The sequence below is a fragment of the Nicotiana tomentosiformis genome, chromosome 11 (assembly GCF_000390325.3).
Source record: "Nicotiana tomentosiformis chromosome 11, ASM39032v3, whole genome shotgun sequence".
NCBI classification, from domain to species: domain Eukaryota; kingdom Viridiplantae; phylum Streptophyta; class Magnoliopsida; order Solanales; family Solanaceae; genus Nicotiana; species Nicotiana tomentosiformis.
The window spans coordinates 12,709,238-12,730,098 of record NC_090822.1 but is presented as its reverse complement, the minus strand read 5'-3'; the positions used below and the strand labels follow the sequence as shown (position 1 = coordinate 12,730,098).

Sequence of the window (20,861 nt, the reverse complement as noted above, 5' to 3'; positions counted from 1 at the left end):
TTTTTTGTTGACACTATGTGAATGTTTTGACCAACAAATTTGCACTTTGTTTGTTCAGGTCCTTGTTATGACCCCTCAAATACTATTACATAATCTTTCCCACTGCTATATCAGGATTGAATTTATTGCTCTTCTGATCTTTGATGAGTGCCACTATGCACAAGTTGAGAGTGATCATCCTTATGCTGAGATTATGAAGGTAATTAGCTGAGCTGGTGTTATACGCTGGGAAACATGCTTTGTTTTGTATGTAGTAGCCTTCTTATTCATGTATATTATTTTTAACAGATATTTTACAAACCTGATGTAGTAAAACTGCCCCGTATATTTGGCATGACTGCATCTCCAATATCAGGAAAAGGTAATATATTGTGCTGTACTCTTCATGCGTATTGTTGCTTTTTTGGGATGGATTCACCCGGTGACAATATGTTGTAACTTTCTCCAACTAGCTGGATCCAATCAGATAGCTCATCAGTAATTTCATATGTTACCTTCGTGTTTTAAACTTGACAATTTTCGAGCAACTTGCCTAATATTAATAAATAAGGGGAAGAGGCCCAACGTTTTATATTAGTATAAGGAAGGCGCTAGCTAGTGCCAGCAATTTCCGTGCACAGATATAGATTCATTCTTCGTACCTGGTCCAGCCTCACAACCCTTCACGTTTTTTATAATGTAAATATATTTATTAATCTAGGGAAAATTGACAAATAGTACTTCACAGTGCTTGTAAGATGCTTAGGGATTGTCATGGAATGTAACTGTTATGAGATTCAACACAGTAATTTTCGGCAGAATGATATAATGTCACATGGGATTGACATGGAACTGACACTTGAGGTTACTTGATAATTTGTGTCTCTTTCTTGGGTTTCCAGGGGTCAATTCTCTGGACAACTTCTTACTTGTTACAAACGAAAAAGTTTTTCCATCTTGTGAGATCTGTAAATCTTTAATTATTACTTCGAAATGATGAATTTATCCCCGTCTCCTATCCATGTAAAATTGGTCAAACTGATTGAAAACTGACTGGAGAAGCAGAGGAATTGTTGTTATGATATTTCTTTGTCTATGTTAATGGTCAAACATCATTGGCTGTCTGATATAGCCTTGTATGACTGGGAAAATGTCCCTGCGCACCCTTTTTACCTCCTTTTTCTTTAAGTGTCTCTCATCTGCATATGTGGAATTTTACCTCCTTATGCATGACAATATATGTATCTTCGTTACGTAGTTGATTCTTCTAGAGAAAGTCATGACCTGTATGAATTCTATTTAGAAATTGGACCAACAGAAGTTACAGGAGTATTATCAGAAAATAAATCTGAAAATGCCTTCAAGTTATCTGATTTTTGGACTTATAAAAAAAACTAATCTGAACAACCTCTCTGCCTTCTTGAAGGTAAGGGTAAGGTCTGCGTACATACTACCGTCCCCAGACCCACTTGTGGGATTACACTGGGTCTATTGTAGTTGTATTAAAAAACTCATCTGATCTCTGGGGTCTGTGCCTTTTTGGAAAGAAATCTGCTTGCCATGACATGCATTGGTCAATTGCTGTGACAGATTGATAGTTCTTGCTATCTTATCTTTGCTTTCAATACTAATCATTCTGCCAGGCGAAACTGATGTATCTTTCCTTTAAGCTACATTTGTTTTTGGATGCTCCTCAACTCTCAGATATTATGTTGTCTTCTTACTATTGCAGGTGCTACTGTTGAAGGCCTTGAGACCTTACTTCGCTCTAAGGTGCTACTATTGTACACATAAGCCTTTTTTTTCCATCATCAATAAATTATTTTTCTAAAGAAAAAAAGAAAAAAAAAAAGGATGACTATAAAAGATTACAGTTTCCTCACATCATTATTATGGGAACAATAAAGTCCAAAAACAGTTACTTGTGAAGGATGGGTTTCTGTCATTTGGTTTATTAGTTCTTGGAGTTGTTAAGAACTGTCATAAGATTGCGACTCCAATTTCCTAGATATCATTTTGTATCCTGGGTCTCTTGCTGTGGGTGTTTCATTGTTAGGTAACAAATGACTAGCTTGGCGGCATTTTACCTGTCTGGGCTGAGCTGGACTGCTAACCTTGGTTCATACCCATACTGTTGTAGAAGCGTAGAGGGAAATAGGAACATTAACATTTCTATATTTAATTTCTGTCTATGTATGATCACAGGTGTATTCTGTTGAAGACAAGGATGAACTGGAACAGTTTGTTGCATCACCTAAGGTGAATGTATACTACTATGGTCCTGGCACCGCGTGCCTAACTAAAGCTTACTTTCAGAAGCTTGAAGAGATTAAAAGCCAGGTATTATCTGGTCAGTAATTGAGATGGCTATTTTCTAATTAGTCTTCGACTAAATACTCCCTGGTGTTTTCATGATTTGACAGTGTGTGATGGTGCTTCACAAGAAAGCAGCTGATCATAGCACTCTCAGGAACACAAAAAAGATGCTCAAGAGACTGCATGGACATCTAATTTTTTCTCTGGAAAACCTAGGTGTCTTTGGGGCATTACAGGTTTTGTTGCACTTCTTCTTGTTTGTCCCCTAATCCGTTTTCACAAGCCCTGATCTTTCATGACTCTTAGGTTATCAGATATTTTATTGCTCACATTTAATATTTTATTCGTGTTAAATGGGGGATGCGAAAATTTTACTCCAATATATGTTCAGTTCTCTTGCGGATGCAAGGTATTTTCCTGCTGCATTTTTGAGCTTTCTTCTATTTATCTCTTTATCACTTCTCTCCATTGGATTAACAACCTATCTTATAGTACGCACATTCCATTGTCTCAAACATTACGAATTCTATGGGCTGAAGCTTCATAAGAAGTAGAGATAGGGGGAAATGGCAAAACCGAAATTGAAAGATTAGTGAAGTAAAGTTATCTGAAGCACTACCAGGAGATCTAATTGTTAGGATTTTGCCCTGAATTTCTATTCTATTAGGACTCTCTTTCTTGAAGGAAAGGAAAAAGACTCCTAAAAGGGTTAAATCTCTTTCATATGCCTTATCGTTTTCTTGGAGGAGAAATTTTGTACTTCTATAAATTGACGTTTTCTTCTCGTAACAAGGACAACAACATAGCGTCCACAATATAGTCTTTTAGGGAGTTTTGTTTAGGGGGTAGAATTTATTCTTTCTATAAGTTTTTTTTATATTAATAGATTGATGTAGGTCTGTTCCTTGAGCCAAGGGTCTATCGGAAACAACCTCTCTATCTCTATGAGGTAGGGGTAAGGTATGCGTACACACTACCCTCCCCAGATCCCATTTATGAGATCAAACTGGGTTTGTTGTTGTTGTTGTTGTGTTCCCAATTATATTAGAAAAAAATTAGCAGGGGAAGACCTGCCCCGCCTTGCCGTCACCTCCAACAAGCAAACTTTATAAATGGTCTTTTTACTTGAGTATCATTTAGAATTTCATTATAAAGGAGAAACTTGCGTACCATATGGAACCCATGATTTAGGATCAAGACCTGACCAGACTCCTAGCTCTCTTCTAAAACAAGAGAGTGCAGACTGGTTTGAAAAGCTTGTGCAGTTTAATCGACTCTCTTGACCTGGCATAGAGTTTTTGGCAGAGTTGCAGCCATCAATGGAACAGTAAAAGAAGGAATAGAAAACTAAGCTAAAAAGGAATAAAATTAGGGTAAGAGAATAATTCTTTGATTGATGACCAAATCTGCAGAGGTACAGGAATATATACTCCACTCTCACTAAAAGACAAAACTAGCTAACCAACTCTATAGGACCAAAAGTAATGCTAAAGGCTAATTACATGGGTCCAATTGTAAACACACAAAAGTATTAAATAAACTATAAGAAGGACTAAAGTGTCACACCCTCAAAACTATAAACTCCCGTCTTTTAACTAATCCTAACGGCTAGTTACAACTCCGCAAGCTCACTGTACAACTCTCTAAGCTTCTTCTTTTTGACTGCATATCAGTTCTCCCCTGTTGAAATCTTCCTTGTCCTCAAGGAAGGAAAGATGGAAAGCGTATCTTTAGAGCTGAATAGTCCTCCCATGTTGCCAATTCTGATGGTAACTCCTTTCATTTAACCAACACATGTGCCACTGCCTTGTTTCCCTTTTGAATCAGTCTTCTATCCATTATTTTCTCTGGTTGTGGGCAATAAGGGCTAGACAACTCGATGACAGGAGGGTGTGTTATAGTAGGGGGTAACTCATGACAGATCTTAAGCTGGGAAACATGAAAGGTTGGGTGCAACAAGAGCTGGGCAGGAAGGGACAACTTGTATGCCACTGGTCCTATCTTCTGTAACACCTGGTAAGGGCCATAGTACCTTGCTGATAACTTAGTAAAGTGCCTGCCTGACATGGATAGTTGCCTGTATGGTTGGATTTTGAGGTAAACCCAATCTCCCTCCTTGAATTGTCTGTCGGATCTATGTTTGTTGGCTTGTTCTTCCATACTCTGTTGGGCTCTTTTGAGGTGATACTTCAGCAATTGTGTCTTGAATTCTCTAGTCAATAGGCTTCTGTCCACTTCCTCTACTTGAGAATCTCCAGCCATGTAGGGTAAATGTAGCGGGGTGGTTGTCCATACAGAGCTTCATATGGTGTGCTCTGTATAGAAGTGTGGAAGGTTGTATTGTACCACCACTCTGCAGAGGCTAAGAATTGGGACCATGATTGTGAGTCTGAGCAGAAGCACCTTAGGTAGGTCTCTAGGCACCTGTTCACTACCTCTGTCTGTCCATCTGTTTGAGGGTGATAGGCAGTAGAGGTATTGAGTGTTACTCCCATCATAGAGAACAATTCTTGCCAAACTTTACTGGTAAAGATTGGATCCCTGTCACTAATGATATCCTCAGGTACTCCATGTAACTTGTATATGTTTTCCATAAAAAGTTTTGCAACATCATTGGCAGAATAAGGATGGGAAAGGGCTATGAAATGAGCATATTTGGTTAGTCGATCCACCACCACCCAAATCACTGTTTTTCTTTAGATTTAGGCAAGCCATCTATGAAATCCATGCTAATACTACTCCATGCTGCTACTGGTATTTTGAGTGGTTGCAGCAACCCAGGATAAGGAGCATTGTCGTACTTGTGCCCCTGCAAACATCACATGCCTTGACCAGTTCTTGAACTTCCTGCTTCATGTTCTTCCAATAGAAAAGAGCAGCTACCTTCCTGTAGGTGTTCTCTATCCCTGAGTGCCCTCCTACTGTTGAACTAAGCCACAATTGCAAGATATCCTTCCTAAGTTGAAGATTAGGTCCAACTACTATCTTTCCTTTCTTTCTGAGTTGGCCATGTATAAAAGTGTATCCCTTTGCATCAGCTTCTCCCTGTTGTATTGATTGAACGACTGCCTTCAGTTCTTCATCTAGCTCCCAGCTTTGCATAATCATTTCTAGCAGATCAGTCCTCACAGTAGATAAGGTCATAGCAGCAAGTTGGATCAGTGGAATCCTAGATAAGGCATCTGCTGCCTTGTTTTCCTTTCCTTTCTTATATTCAATTTCAAAGTCATATTGCATCAACTTAGTGATCCATTTGGGCTGGGTTCCAGTGTGAAGCTTCTGTTCTAAAAGGAATTTTAGGGCCCTTTGGTCTGTTTTAACAATGAAGGGTCTAATTGTCAAATATTGAGACCGTTTGTTGACTGCTGAGTACCTATAAAGGTCTTGAGTTAACTGGTAAATTGCCCTCCATCAAGGGAATATGGTGATCAAACGCCCCTCTTGAGGGGGGTAACTGTGTAGGTTCTCCAAATATCCCTGCTTACTCATCAAGAACCTGCTTGAGTTTCCTAGATTCCTCAGCTTTTTCAAGTTCTGTCACCTCCACTTCCTTGCATTCTGCCTCTCTTACCTTGACCATGAAGAACTGGGATCCTTCGATGGCCATTTTGTTCATTGCTTTTGCTTGGACTGTTTTGAATTTAGGCTGAATCCCTTGCAAAGTGAGCAGCTGCCCTTCATACTCAAATTCAATCATGAGCTTCCTAAAATTGAACTTAATATCCTCTAAGGGGTAGAGCCATTGTATTCCCAATACTATATCACTTTTGCCAATTGGAAATACCAGAAAGTCATCCTGGAACACAGCCCCTTGCATTAACCATTGAAACCCCTTACATATACTATCTGTGGGCACTTCCCTACCATCAGCAACTTGTACCAGCTGAGGTTTAGTCTTGCTTATTTGGCACCCCAACCTTTTTGTTGTTCCTTCATCTATGAAGTTGTGTGTAGAGCCACAATCAATGAAGATTTCCAGGGGTCTTTGCTCTGTGAACCCTCTCAACCTCAAGGTTTGATAACCTAAGGTTCCATTTAAAGCCTGTAGGGAAATAGCACAGTTCTCAGGGAGTTCCTTAGCTATCTCTTCTCCTTCTTCTTCTATTTGGATCTCTTCCTCCTCCTCTATTGGTACCTCACCTGCTTCCAGTTCTAGGGAAAACAATTGCCTCTTAGCCTGGCATTTGTGACCAGGCACAAACTTCTCATCACAAAAGAAACACAATCCTTGAGCCCTCTTCTCATCCATTTCTGTTGGACTCAACCTCCTTTTTCTATTGTTATCAAATTTAGCTGTGATTGGTTTCTTGAGTGCATTCAAGTTGCTCCTGGGCCAATTGTTCTGACCATGACTCATGTTCCCTCTATTCACAGATGACACAGAGTTGCCCATTTTCATAGCCTTACTCTGAGCTGCAAAGCTGGATTCATGTAGCCTAGCTAAGTAGAAAGCCTGGGGCAATGTACAATGATTCCCAATTCTCACAGCATGGCTAAGTTCTGGCTTGAGGTTGTTTAAGAATATGCTGATAGCATGTTCTACAGATATGTTGAGCCTAGTCATAACATTGATAAAAGCTCTTTGGCAATCCTTCACTGTCCCTGTGTGTTTGATGTTCATGATCTCAGTCATTGGATCAGTGTATTCAGTCCCAAAAGTATCACACAAGGCCCAGATATACTCCTCCCAAGTAGGAAGAGGTGATTGTCCCCTGCTCCTCATATATCCCAAGTGCCACTGAAGGGCATCACCTTCAAAGTGAAGAGATACTAGCTTCATTTTCTGTTGGATGGTGACTTCCTCTTCAGCAAAGAATTGCTCCACCTTATACAACCAAGTTCTCAAATCTTCACCATCAAACTTAGGGAATTCAACCTTGGTGTTCTTAGTAAAAGGCAGGTTAGGATAGGCTACATTTTGTGTGTTTGGCTGGTTTGTATACATGGGATTGTTTTGGTAGGGTATATGTGCAGGGGTAGGCTGAAGAGGTGTCTGGATATAGGGTGTTTGGTGGTACAGGGATGGTGAAATGTGTGTAGGTTGTGGGTAATATGTTGGTGGGTAAGGGCCATATGACATTGGCATGTTCTGGGCAGAGTAGTAGGGTCTATTGGCACCTTGAGGAGTAAGAAATGGTTGGGGTTGGACAGTGGTAAATCTAGGTTGGGGAGAGAAGCTTTGCTGCGTTGGTTGAGTTTGGAGCTGGTTGAACTGAGTTATGGCAGCTCGGCCTAGTGTCATAGGAGCTTGGGGTTGAGAGATGGTGTTCACAGGAAGTGGGAGAGGGTTGAAATTAACAGGAATAACAGGTGGAGGTAACTGAGAGTTGGGAATTTGGTTGCTCACAGTCAATGGAACAGTGTTATTACTTGTTCCTAGAGGAATTGAGCTGTTAACACCAACAGAAGGAGTAGCTACCTTACCTAGGTCGAGTGGTTTATCACTTGGCGAATACAGCTCCTCTCCACTATGGTTGAGGTCCTTGTCTCTCTCAGGTCTCTTTCCGCCATGGATGACCTCGTTCAACACTTCTCTGATTTCATTCAAGGCTTCCTCCTGATTTCTGCAAGATTGTTCATGGCCAGCTTCAAGCTGATCTTGCCTAACTGTAAACCCTGTCATCTCTGTAGAAATTTGGTGTAACATTTTCATTACTTCATTCAATTCCGCCATTAATCCACAGAGCCGAGGTCGTGCTCTGATACCACTGTTGCAGCCGTCAATGGAACAGTAAAAGAAGGAATAGAAAACTAAGCTAAAAAGGAATAAAATTAGGGTAAGAGAATAATTCTTTGATACGGATGACCTGTGTAATTGCCCTGTTGGTTTGGAGGGCAGTCATCCATACGGATGACCTGGGATCGAATCCCCCTCAATGCCTTCTGGGTTGAGCCTGTCGCACATGGCTTGCCTAGTGCGGTTTACCTCCCTTGTGTGGTTTGCAGGCTATTACACAAGGGGAGGTTTACCCAGCGCGCACCAAGTGTAGCGGCTGCGGGTTTCCCTCTTATCAAAAAAATAATTCTTTGATTGATGACCAAAAGGTACAGGAATATATACTCCACTCTCGCTAAAAGACAAAACTAGCTAACCAACTCTATAGGACCAAAAGTAATGCTAAAGTCTAATTACATGGGTCCAATTGTAAACACACAAAAGTATTAAATAAACTATAAGAGGGACTAAAGTGTCACACCCTCAAAACTATAAACTCCCGTCTTTTAACTAATCCTAACGGCTAGTTACAACTCCGCAAGCTCACTGTACAACTCTCTAAGCTTCTTCTTTTTGACTGCATATCAGTTAGGTGTAGACCTTCCATTCTCTTTTTGTTTTTACTTTCTTACTGCTGCTGAAGTAGTATCTCCGGACATCTTTAGGCACTTCAGATTTTATTTTGTGTGTATTGTTAAAGCACTTCAGCTGGAGAGTTCACATGCATTACCCTAGTTTAGACATTATTTTCAGTAGAGTATGCACTCCAGAATCTTGTTGGTTCCCTAGTTATGCTTAGCATGATTTAAGCACTATTAATTTACAGGGAAGACATCACGATCTATTTTCTATTTATTAGTTTTAAGACTTACAGTTGGAAAATTCAATTCTAAGTTGCACCCTTGTTTTGGTGAAGGCTAGTTGCATCCTCTTAAAGGGGGATCACTATGAGCGCCATCAAATGGTGGAAGCTGATGTTAATGCTAGTGATGACTCTTTGTGTGACAGATATCTGAGTCAGGTCGCTGCAGTGTTTACTTCTGGTTGTGCTAATGGTATGTTTTATTCTATTGTAAATTCCTGTTCTATAGCTATTTGTATTCTTTCCATCATTACAAGTATTCTTATGAGTTCTAGCTTGAACAAGAATTCTATTCTTACTGGCCTGATCATGGATTACTTGGTTCAAGAAGCCAAGTTTAGCTTTGGAAGTTTGAATCAATTTATAGCATTCCGCTGATTAAGCAGGGTGTTCCTTTGCCAGTGTTGTGAAGAGCGTGAAGCGAGAAAAAGCGACAAACCTCATTTCGCTTAAAGCGAGAAGCGAGAAGCGAAGCGCTCGCTTTTTTGAAGTGAAGCGAAATTTAAAAAAAAAAAATTGAAGTGAAGCGAAATTTTAAAAAATATATATATATATATTGCATAGACAACACATGTAATTGTAAGCAAATGTTCAATTCTTCAATGTAAAAACTAAATAGTAGCATCAATCAAAGCACAAAATGAGCATCCTATTCTTCTACAAGATTGTCAAATTCTTGTATTCCACTATCATTATTATATTGCTCGTCATCTTCTTCAACTTCTTCTTCTTCATCAACTAGGGACAAAGTAGCTGCCTCTTTTCCCTTCCTCTGTGAACTTGAAGTTGAGGTACTCCCCCTCAAACCATAAATCCTCTCCCCAATTCCACGCGCTTCCGCAACATCACCCCAAGTGAAATCAGAAGTTTCCTCAAATACTTCTTCATCTGCATGATCTTCCGGGACTCCAGTTAGCCATTCATTAGCATCATCAATGTTGTCCAAACTAATTGGATCAATTACATTGCGAGCGTTGTAACGACGCCTCAATGTTCTATTGTACTTAATGAATACTAGATCATTGAGACGCTTCAAGGTTAGTTTGTTTCTTTTTTTGGTATGAATCTGCAAATAATAAGTAATTAGTAAGTTTAGGACAATTGAGATATAATTTAATTATCTCAATATACTAAATCTTTCTTCTTAGTTCTTACATGTTCAAACACGCTCCAATTCCTTTCACACCCGGATGAGCTACATGTTAGACTTAGAACCTTGATGGAAAACTTTTGTAAATCCGGAGTGGAATGGCCATATTGCTTCCACCATTCAACTGTAGAAGTAGAACAAATTTTCAAAACATAATATTGATAAAGAAATAACTTATTAACTATAAAACAACATATAAGCACTCGCTCACCTGGTGACTTCGTCTTTCTTTGTCTAATTGCCATGTTTTTTCCAAAAAGTTGCTCAGCATTCCTATAAATACTAAACTTCTCTGTTATTTTATCTTGCACGGATTCTTCGGGTATCAACTTCTCAATACATTCATAGTATCCATTCCACAAAGGTTCATCTCCTAGAATCCTTTCTTCATCGTCATAAAACAGTTCCGGGTTCAAAACAAGTCCAGCTGCATGCAAAGGGCTATGAAGCTTACTATCCCACCTTTTATCTATGATCTCAAAGACTCTTTTGTATTTTCTTTGATCACTAAACGAGACTTGAATAGCCTCTTTTGCCCTATCCATTGCTTCGTACAGGTAGCCCATTGGTGGCCTTTGCTCCCCATCCACCAAACGAAGCACTTTAACTAAAGGACCACCAATCTTCAATGCATGAACCACATTGTTCCAGAATGAAGGAGAAAGTATAATATCTGCTGATTCTCTCCCTCGAGCTTCCCTTCCATAGGCACTGTTAGTGTACTCATCTGAAACAAACAACTTCTTCAAATTGCTTTTTTGCTCATACATCCTATGCAAAGTCAAGAAAGCAGTAGCAAATCTTGTCTTTGCGGGTTTCACCAAGCTTCTTTGTTTAGTGAATCTCTTCATCATATTCAATAACAAAGGCCTTTGAACAACATAGGAATGCACTCTAATTGCCTGATTAAAGATTGAACTAAAGGGTCTTTCCTTGAAAATGTCACCGAAGATCAAATTAATGGAATGTGCTGCACACGGAGTCCAATAAATATGCGGGTACCCAGCAGACATCAAATCGCCAGCTTTAACATTTTCACTGGCGTTGTCCGTGACAACTTGAACAACATTTTCTGCTCCAATAGAGTCTATTGTACTCTTGAACAAGGAGTACATTTTGGTTGAATCAGTCGAAGAGTCGCTTGCATCAACGGACTCAAGAAACAGGCTTCCCTTAGGAGAATTCACCAAGATATTGATGATCATTTTTCCATTTCTCGCCGTCCACTTATCCATCATAATGGAACAACCAAACTTGTTCCATTCTACTTTGTGCTCCTCTACGATTTTGTTCACCTCTGCCACCTCTTTTTTTAGATATGGCCCTCTAACTTCATGATATGTTGGAGGCTTCATTCCTGGACCATATTGGCCTACGGCCTCAATAAAAGCAGAAAAAGTGTCGGTATAATTAACACAATTAAAAGGAAGACCTGCATCATACATCCACCGCGCAAACATTGTAATTGCACGATCCCTCAAAATCGTTTTGGCATCAATTTGAGGATTACCACTTTTTCCTTCCTTATCTCCAGATTTTTGCGAGAAGTAACAATCCATAGGACCTTTGGTCTTGCCAGTAGATCCACAACTAGAAGACATTGGTTGTATCCTTCCCCGCTTTTGTGATTTTGGTGGAAGCGACGAAGCATCGTCACCTTCTTCTGTTTCATCATCGTCATCAAGATTATACAGTTCTTGTTCATGAATCAGTTGAGTCTTTAACTCTCTTTTTATGAAGGAATGCTTTCAAATCTTCCTTCACATGCGACGGAACTTTAGGACAAGATGCGACATTTGGATCACCGCCGATTAGATGCGCTTTTTGACGATAGATTCCTCCATTTGAAATCTTGTCAAAAAAAAGACATCTAATTGCCATCTTGTTGGTCTCGCAAACTCTTTCAGGGTAAGCCCAAGCCGGATCTTTCCTATCTTCTTTTGGCGCCATTAAAAGAACAACTACATAACACATAAGAAAGGCAATAAGAACTAAGAATAAACTATAAAGGATATAAAAAATCATAGGAATTCTTTGTTAATAACTGGAAAAATTGGGCAGTAAAATTATGGGGGCAGTAAAATTCTGGAAAAATTGGGCAGTAAAATTCTGGAAAAAATTCGCCAGCATTTCGCTGCTTTTTGGACGTTTAGAAAGAAAAAGAATAAGAAGAAGAAGAAGAAGAAGAATGGAAATCAGAAGTTCAGAACATACCTGTTGAAGTCTTGAAGTCTTGAACTTGAAGTTGAAGAAGAAGAAGAACAACCCTAGTTGATGATTTGAGATTCTTTCAGAAATCAGAAGTGATGAAGAAGAAGTCGCTGCTGTTGGAAGTTGAAGAATACTAGTCGCTGTTGTTGAAGATCAGTGTTTAATCCAAAAAACTTGTTTTTAATAAAATAGGGTTGGGTATTTTAATATAGAGAAGCGGACGCTTCTTCTCTTCGCTTCGCTTTCCCCGCTTCTCGCTTTTTATAGAGAAGCGGTCGCTTTTACCTACCTGAGTCGCTTCAGCAAGCTGAAGCGCTGCCTTTCACGCTTCGCCTCGCTTCTCGCTTAAAGCGATGAAGCGAGCGCTTTTTTAAACACTGTCCTTTGCCAAAGCTAAACTTGGTTTCTTATTCCTTCGTGTTCTTAGACGGCACAACACATTTCACCAATGACAAATAAGCATACAGGGAGGAGAACTAGTACACCTAAAACAAGTAAATGAAATTTAAATCCAGATTTACGCGGATCTTCTTAACGCTGTATGGGGACTGTATAAATGGAATGGGGACACTGTAGGAGGAATTATTGAGGTTAGATGAAACGGCAAATACACATAGGTGATTGCCGCTGATTTTGCCAAGGAAGGAATAGTGTTTACACCATTGGTGGTAAAGTTCCAGAGGAATTCTCTGGCTTTATCTTCAACTGTGGTCATCGACTTGCCATCACTTGGGACAAGATTCACTTGGAGGAATAGAAGGACGATTTCCAGGATTGATCTTGGTATCGACTGAATGGGAGGGAATTCTTTTTGTCACTCTACCGATTTGGCGTACGGATTAGTGTTGGATCATTGTCCTATTCTCTTAAAGAACTGGTGGTTATAAAAGGACCATCTCCATCAAATCTGAGAACATATGGCTTCAGCATGAAGGATTTAAAGAGATGGTTAAGACAGTGGGATAGTTAAGTACACGAGAGGAAACCACATTTTAGGTAGCCAAGAAGCTCATAAGTAGAAGAAACCTCAAGAAATGAAACATGGAGATATCTGGCAGAGTGGAAACAAACATTACAGAGTTATTACAGGAGTACATACATTGCAGTTGGTCGAAGGTGATGGTTTATGCGAGAAATAAGAGAATGGAGGGAACACATGAAATCAAATATCTTACGCCTGAATCCTTTTATGGTCATCATTTACTATCAACACATATAGCTATATTTACCCACTTGTGGTCACTAATGCTATATTACATTGATTATAACTATATTTGCATAGCAAATTTTACACTTAACTGTCTTATAGTTTGCTTTTAATGATGTTGAGATTTTGAGGGAGGAAGTTAAAGATAGGCTTGGGTGACACTACTACCAAATTTCCTTCAGCTGAATAATGGTGATAACAAGACCAAATTCTTTTCACCTGCCAATGCACATAGTGGACATGGAAGATGTAATCTCATTGAGAAGATGCAAATAGATGACTAGGTACTCCAAGGAAAATGAAAATAAAGAGTAGATTTTGCAGGTATATCTGTCGTTATGAGAAATATGATGAGTAGGGGTCAGGATTTGATGGTAGTTTTTTTGATGAAGTAATAAATTTCATTAAAGAAAGGGCACACATGTCAGGATTTGGTGGTATTATTTTCTAGAAATTCGACAGCAGGAAAATAGAGGAGCTAGAGAAACCATTTGAAGCTGAAAGAGTGGAGTAGGGGATGAAGAGTTGTTTAGGAGACAAGGCACTGGATTTGATGGTTTCACTCTTGCCTCTTTTAAACACTAATGGAAAGTGGTAAACTACAATGTTTATAGTGCGTGCGTCATTTTCATCGGTTTGGTCCCTTAAGAGATATTTAAATTCTTTGTTCTTTATTCTAATTCCGAAGAGGAAAGCAACAGATAATAAATAAGGACTTCGGACCTATCAATTTGGCTGGAAACTGAACAATGGTAAATGTGTTGTTAATGAGATTGAGATTTGTGGTGAATAGCATTGTATCCAGAGTGTGTGGAGATCTATTAGATCTCTCTGGCAAAACCTAATTAGCAATTCATGCATAAAGGTGGGCAATGGTGCAAAAACTCTCTTTCTGGATGGATGTTTGGATAGGGAATACTCCACTAAAAGACAGTTTCCCTGATCTCTACTCTTTAGCGCAACAGCCAGATGCTTCTATTGCTGATACCTGGAATCAGCAAGGCTGGAATTTAAGATTCAGAAGATTTCTGAATGATTGGGAGGTGATCAGAGTAATTGAGCTTCTGAAACTTTTGGAAAACTTCAAAGGTCCAACTGAGCAAGTGGACAAACTGTTATGGAAAAACAATAGCAAAGGAGTTTTCACTGTGAAATCTGTATATGAGGTTTTAAACAGAAGTTCGCAGCAACAAGAGGCTTGGATATGGAAGCACATATGGAGGTTGAAGGTCCCTTTAAAAGTTAATGTGTTTTGCTGGCTAGTGGTCAAACAGGCTGTTCTGACACACGAGAGCTTAATGAAGAGAGGAATGCCTCTGTGCTCCAGATGTTTTCTGTGCGGAAGGGCCATCGAAACCTACAATCATCTATTTCTTCATTGTGAGGTGTCCAATAGATTGTGGCAGCTTTTCATAAGTATGAAAAGCTTAAGCTGGGTGATGCCTAGAGAGACTATGGACTTGCTGTCTAGTTGGGACTTTTTAGCTACAGGAAGCAGCCAGGAGAGGTGGTGGAGTCTCATTCCAGCATGCATTTGGTGGACTATCTGGCTGGAAAGGAACTCCAGATGTTTTGAAGACTCAGCAAACCCTGAACAGAAGATTAAAATGAATTGTATATTTTTATTTCACTTTTGGTGTAAAGAAGCTTTAGTACAAGATGCAGATTCCCTAGTTGATCTCATCGGGTCCTTGTAAATGCCACAAGACTAGTTTTTCACCACTTGTTTTTGTTCATCAATCTCTTAGTTTTTGGAAGTCTTGTAACTAGGGACCGTTTCGCTCAGCACTATCTTGGCGCTGAGATTTATCTATATATCAATGAAACCTGTTATCATTTCAAAAAAAAAGATGCTTTCACTGGTTGAAGGGTATGGATGCTCCTGTGATCTCAAACGAACTGACGAATTCTGTATTGATCTGTGGAAAGTTGGGAATTCTAGTTAAACTAGACATGAGAAGGCATGTGACCTTGCCAATTGATTTTTTATTTTATTTTAGATTAGTCGTTATCCAGAATGGTTTCTTGGGGAAAGTTGTAGAAAGTGGAGAACTAGTGCATACCCATTGCGTGTGTATATGTGTGTGGGGGGGCTGGGGTGGGGGTTATTGTGAGCAAAAAGTTATTCGGCAGGAAGACCTATGTTGCCGTTGTTATTATTGTTTATAATAGAGAGCTAGTGTTATAATCTGTAGCTAGTGAATTCTTAGTGTAATTTCGGGTTGTTGGAGGAGAGCATGACATGGAATATGTCGCACATCTATTGTTTGCATATGGCACTTTAATCTTGTTGATCCAAACGGAGACATCCATTTCTTATGTAGAACACTTGGGGGTTCAAACACAATTGGGCTACACATCCATATTACAAATTTGGAATTAATTCCATTATAAGAGGTGAAAAAAATGCTAAGAGACTGGAGAGGATAGGAAGATGCGATATTTATCAAAAATAGGAAAAGTCTCCTTAATAGAGTTTATTCCCCCACATAATTTGTAACTTTTCACAATCGCTATTGCAATAAATAAAAGAATGGAGAAACTAATGCAAGAAGTTTTATGCATGGAAGAAAGTTATCATTTGATGTTCAATTTACCAATGAAGCAAGAATATAAGCTGCCTTAGTTTTCAGTGCGATGTTAGCATTTCAAAGAAAAAAGGCTTGACAACTAGATGGGAATCATGTTGTGACTGAACAAGTATGATGAATCAAGTTTCAGACTAACAGAAATCTTTCCACACCTCTTTTTTACCTCTGTGTAAAGTTAGACTTGATTTCGAATTTTATTTGCTGTGCTTTAGGGTCTTTTAATGAAGACTAAGGGCATATGATAAAAGTCAACTCCTGCAAATGTAGGCTTAAAAGAATGATCTGTTCCAACAGAAATATCAAAAAACCTTTGATTTTAAGAATGTCTTGTGTTGCGGCTCGAGTATATTCTTGTTGTTTTCCTCTGTACATTACAAGTCTAACATATGCTTTATCATGCAGATGGTATGAATCCTGATTTGGCAATTGTGGAAGTTCTGAAGGAGCCTTATTTCTCCAAAAAGCTTTTACGTCTAATTGGAATCCTTTCCAACTTCGGGTTAGTCATTATGTAGCTAAATGAATAATTTCCTGTTCCTGTTCTCTGCAACTTATTCAGGATTTATAAGTAGCTGGAAACAAAATAGGCAATTCCACTTTGAGGGGTGTTCTTATGGGTCATTGTATCCGATTATAATAAAATCAACCGAAGGAGTATTGGCAGTGAACTTAGTTGATAACCACATTTCTTCCCCTAAAAGTTTATTCTTCAGCGTGATCTTTCGCCTTCATAATGTACCTTTACCCGATATAAATAATAAGAATATTGTTTGAAGTCATTGATGTATGTTTCTTGCTTTCATACCATACCTTTACCCAATACGTATAATAAATGCTTCGTTTTGTTTGATATCATGGATGTATATTTCTTCTTCTTAGTGAGTTCAGTCGCTAAGGAATTCGAGAGACAACTTCATATTCTGCATTTTGGTATCTCCCTCTCTTTATTTTCAGGGTACAACCAGATATGAAGTGCATAATTTTTGTCAATAGGATCGTGACTGCGAGATCTCTTTCATATATGCTTCAGCATCTGAAAGTTTTATCTTCTTGGAAGTGTGGGTTTCTTGTAGGAGTGCACTCGGGATTGAAGAGTATGTCACGAAAAAATACAGATATCATTCTCAATAAGTTCCGTTCTGGTGAGGTATTGGTTCTTTGTTAGATTCTTTCTCTGCTCGCTTGATTCTCTTAGCCAGAGGACCTCTGGGAGGGTAACTCCATGTTTATGTTTGAGTCTCCATCTGATAGTTTAGGTGAGATTGATCGCATATCCATTGCTCAATTTAACAGCTCAACTTATTGGTTGCCACCAAAGTTGGCGAGGAAGGACTTGATATCCAGACATGCTGCCTCGTTATACGATTTGATCTTCCTGAAACTGTTGCCAGTTTTATACAGTCTAGAGGGCGTGCCCGCATGCCAAAGTCTGAATATGCATTTTTGGTTGATAGGTATCTCCAAAGTTTATGCTTTCTGTACCTTATTACCTGTCAAGTTCATCAGAGCAATATCTCTGACACAAACCTCTTGGCAGTGATAACCAAAGGGAGCTTAATTTGATCGAGCATTTTTCAAGAAATGAAGCTCGGATGAATGATGAGATTTCTTCCAGGAAATCTTGCACGACAGTTATAGATTTTCAGGAAAATATATACAAAGTAGATATGACTGGTGCAACCATCAGTTCTGCATCAAGCATTTCGTTGCTTCACCATTATTGTTCCAAGCTTCCACGTGACGAGTATGATCTTTTACTGAATTTCACTTGTTATTTCTGTTTCTCTTTTTCTAATTAAAGTTTATTCTGTTCTGTATCACTTATGGGTGGATTTTGCTTTCGGAACTCATATCTTCATGGGTTAACACGATTTCTTTCTGTTCGTTTTGCTTCTTTTGTAGGTTTTTCTGCCCCAAGCCGCAGTTCTTCTACTTTGATGACATAGATGGAACTATTTGCAAATTAGTTTTACCTTCAAATGCTCCAATGCATCAAATCGTGAGTGCTCCTCAATCTTCTATAGAAGCAGCTAAGAAAGATGCCTGTTTAAGAGCCTGCAAGAGCTTGCATGAACTTGGAGCACTCACTGACTATCTTTTGCCGGATCAAGCAGATGAAGATGAAGACCTGATTCATGGTTTTTCTGACTCAGAAAGCTCAGATGGTTAGGCAAAATTATTCTAATAAAAGCATTTTCAATATGCTTTGTGTTATTTTGGTGCTTGTTGTCATCATTGTAATGTTGATGTCATAGGCGAAGATGCACGAGAAGAGCTCCATGAGATGATTGTTCCCGCTGCCTTTAAAGAACCATGGACTGAGACAGAGAGTCCTGTTTGCCTTAACTCGTACTACATTAACTTTTCACCTTGTCCAATTGATAGGGTTTATAAAAAGTTTGGCCTATTTCTGAAAGCACCTCTTCCCCAAGAGGCTGAGAGAATGAAACTTGATCTCAACTTGGCTCGAGGTAGATCTGTAGAGACAGAGCTTATTCCATCAGGAGCTACTAATTTTGAGAACAATGAGGTAAACTATTTGACCCTCTTCTAGTATAAACAGAAAGGCTCTCTTCAATATTTTGACTACTTTCTTTTAGCAGGTACAACTAGCAGAGAAATTCCAGAGAATGTTCCTCAAGATCATTCTTGACCGCTCTGAGTTCATTTCAGAATTCGTATCTTTGGAAAAACAAGATTCTGTTGACTCAGCTTCAAAATTTTACCTACTTCTTCCCGTCAATTTATGTGGACACAATAAAATTTCCATAGACTGGGAGCTTGTCAGAAGATGCTTGTCATCACCAATTTTTGGGACTTCAGTATATGCAGGCAATAGTGAGATATCCAAATCTGATGAGCAGTTGCAACTTGCCAATGGTTCCAAAAGCGTACATGATGTTGCCAATAGTTTGGTATATGTTCCATGCAAGGATACATTTTTCTTCATATCTGATGTTGTCAAAGAAAGCAATGCATACAGCATATATAAAGATTCAAAAAACCATGTCAAACACTATTATGATACGTAAGTAAATGACTTTATTTTTGTTCTTTGCTTACCAGCTTGGTTCCCTGTTCTTTTGTTGATTCTAGCATACGCATGCGCAGATATTTTTTTCTGTCTACTGTAAACCAGAATAGGAGTTCAAGTATTAATAAAGTGGAAATGAGCCCTTGGTCTGGTGTGGCCAAAAGGGGAGAAAATTTACAAATTAGATGCAAAGAGAATGGCAGTTAAAAGAGTTTTTGATGAGGTCGATTAGCATTTAACCGCTTGCTGCTGGAGAACCAATTAAACAATTTCCTCACATGTATTTGGAAGTTCTTTTTTTTCTTCTGGAATTTTTTTATTATGGTCAGTCACTATATGTCTATTTTATACTTTTTGCGAGCCTTGAGTACTAACAGAATTTCTTGATGTAACTTCCTTTTCCCTTTTTGATAAGGTAAATAATTTAATTAATGTGGGATAACTCCCGTATACTAGCTTGTTTGGGAAACTTCCCGTTATTGATGTATCTTTACTTGTTTAGGAAGCAGACAACCTGCTTTAGTTTGGGAAAGAGAGACTTCTTTTCATTGCAATTGTGTAACTCTGCTTGTTTTCTGGGTTACCCTAACTGGCCTCTAAAGGGACTGGCGTGCTCTTCTTGTTTAGAGCTACATTACTTTATATCATGTATATTCTAATGGGTGAGAGATTTCTGTTACAGTTTTGGTATCCATCTTTCGTACCCTGAGCAACCACTAATAAAAGCAAAACAACTCTTCTGTTTGGACAACTTACTACGAAAGAAAGGCTATTCAGGTAATTGCTTATTATTCAAGCTGCATAGTTGAGCGGTTTCTATTGCAAAACTCGTTAAGACTTGTGATGCAAGGGAGGGGGGATTGAAAGAAAGGGTTTTACTCCGATACATGTTGAAGCATATTGATTAAACTAATGGGCATCTGCTATGAATGCAAATAAACCACAAACTCTACTATAGAACTCGAAAGTCAGAGGCAAAATCATTGACATTAGACTATTGAGTGCTGATAAAGTTCTATCTAGTTCTATTTATCTGTGAGAAAGAGCATCCAAAAAACCTAGTTCTAAATGGCACCCAAAGGACAGCCTAGTGGTCAATGACGTGGGTTGAGAATCACAAGGTTTTAGGTTCAAATCAAAATGGAGATGTGGACAGAGTTACCCGGTCCTATGCTAGTGGGAGGTAGCAGGTACCTCGTGGAATTAGTCGAGGTTCGCTAAAGGTAGCCCAGACACCACGGTCATCAAAAAGAAAAAAAGAACCCTAGTTCTAAATTCGATGAAGGAACTACTTAAAAAAAATGACATCAAATGGTTGCTAAATCAACTAAGTAAGATAAGTTGAAAGATTTATATGAAATAAATATGAAACTAACTAAAGTGCAAATTGCAAGAGATTGCTTAAAGGGTTTGCTACACTACTTCTTTGAACAGTATCATTGCTGCTTCCATAGTCTCTGAACATTGGTTTTTTTCTCTTTGCTTCAACATCAGCTTTCATCAGGCAAATTGTGTTGTAACCTCTTTCGGTGAAAGCAATAGGAATAGTGGTAGAAGATAATAAAATCGCCACCTAGTGTATTACAGTGAAAAGTCCAGTTGCGTAGAATTTTTCTTGGGTGAATAATGCTGAGGCCTGTTTCCTGGCTCAAAACTTATAGAAACCCCGGGATTTGACAGGAGAATGGATAATGGAGGGGAGATACATGGTTTTAATAGTTATTATTTATTGAAAAAAAAGGATATTTGGTTTTAGAGGATATCTGCACTGGCATAATGTGCCGAGCAGCTCCAA

At 38.9% G+C, this 20,861-nt stretch overlaps 2 protein-coding genes across 3 annotated transcripts in view; one reads left to right on the top strand and one right to left on the bottom strand.

Moving 5' to 3' along the window:
* Positions 1-20,861, top strand: part of LOC104093754 (dicer-like protein 4) — a 55,549-nt gene that overhangs the window by 15,893 nt on the left and 18,795 nt on the right. The window contains exons 4-17 of one of the 2 annotated variants that reach the window (XM_070188006.1): positions 59-199; positions 289-361; positions 1,712-1,752; positions 2,185-2,319; positions 2,403-2,531; positions 8,928-9,066; positions 16,435-16,531; positions 16,987-17,179; positions 17,326-17,486; positions 17,570-17,776; positions 17,935-18,197; positions 18,288-18,562; positions 18,636-19,060; positions 19,749-19,843. In XM_070188006.1, the coding sequence (XP_070044107.1) occupies positions 59-199; positions 289-361; positions 1,712-1,752; positions 2,185-2,319; positions 2,403-2,531; positions 8,928-9,066; positions 16,435-16,531; positions 16,987-17,179; positions 17,326-17,486; positions 17,570-17,776; positions 17,935-18,197; positions 18,288-18,562; positions 18,636-19,060; positions 19,749-19,843 (2,374 nt within the window). Of the gene's footprint in view, positions 1-58; positions 200-288; positions 362-1,711; positions 1,753-2,184; positions 2,320-2,402; positions 2,532-8,927; positions 9,067-16,434; positions 16,532-16,986; positions 17,180-17,325; positions 17,487-17,569; positions 17,777-17,934; positions 18,198-18,287; positions 18,563-18,632; positions 19,061-19,748; positions 19,844-20,861 lie in introns of both variants that reach the window. The other variant, XM_070188007.1, reaches the window with a different exon arrangement.
* LOC138900914 (uncharacterized) lies at positions 9,513-11,937 on the bottom strand. Its single transcript, XM_070188575.1, has 3 exons — positions 10,235-11,937; positions 10,029-10,147; positions 9,513-9,939 (listed from the first exon to the last, which is right to left on the bottom strand). The coding sequence occupies exons 1-3, from the start codon at positions 11,622-11,624 to the stop codon at positions 9,523-9,525; spliced, it is 1,926 nt and encodes a 641-aa protein (XP_070044676.1). The 5' UTR covers positions 11,625-11,937; the 3' UTR covers positions 9,513-9,522.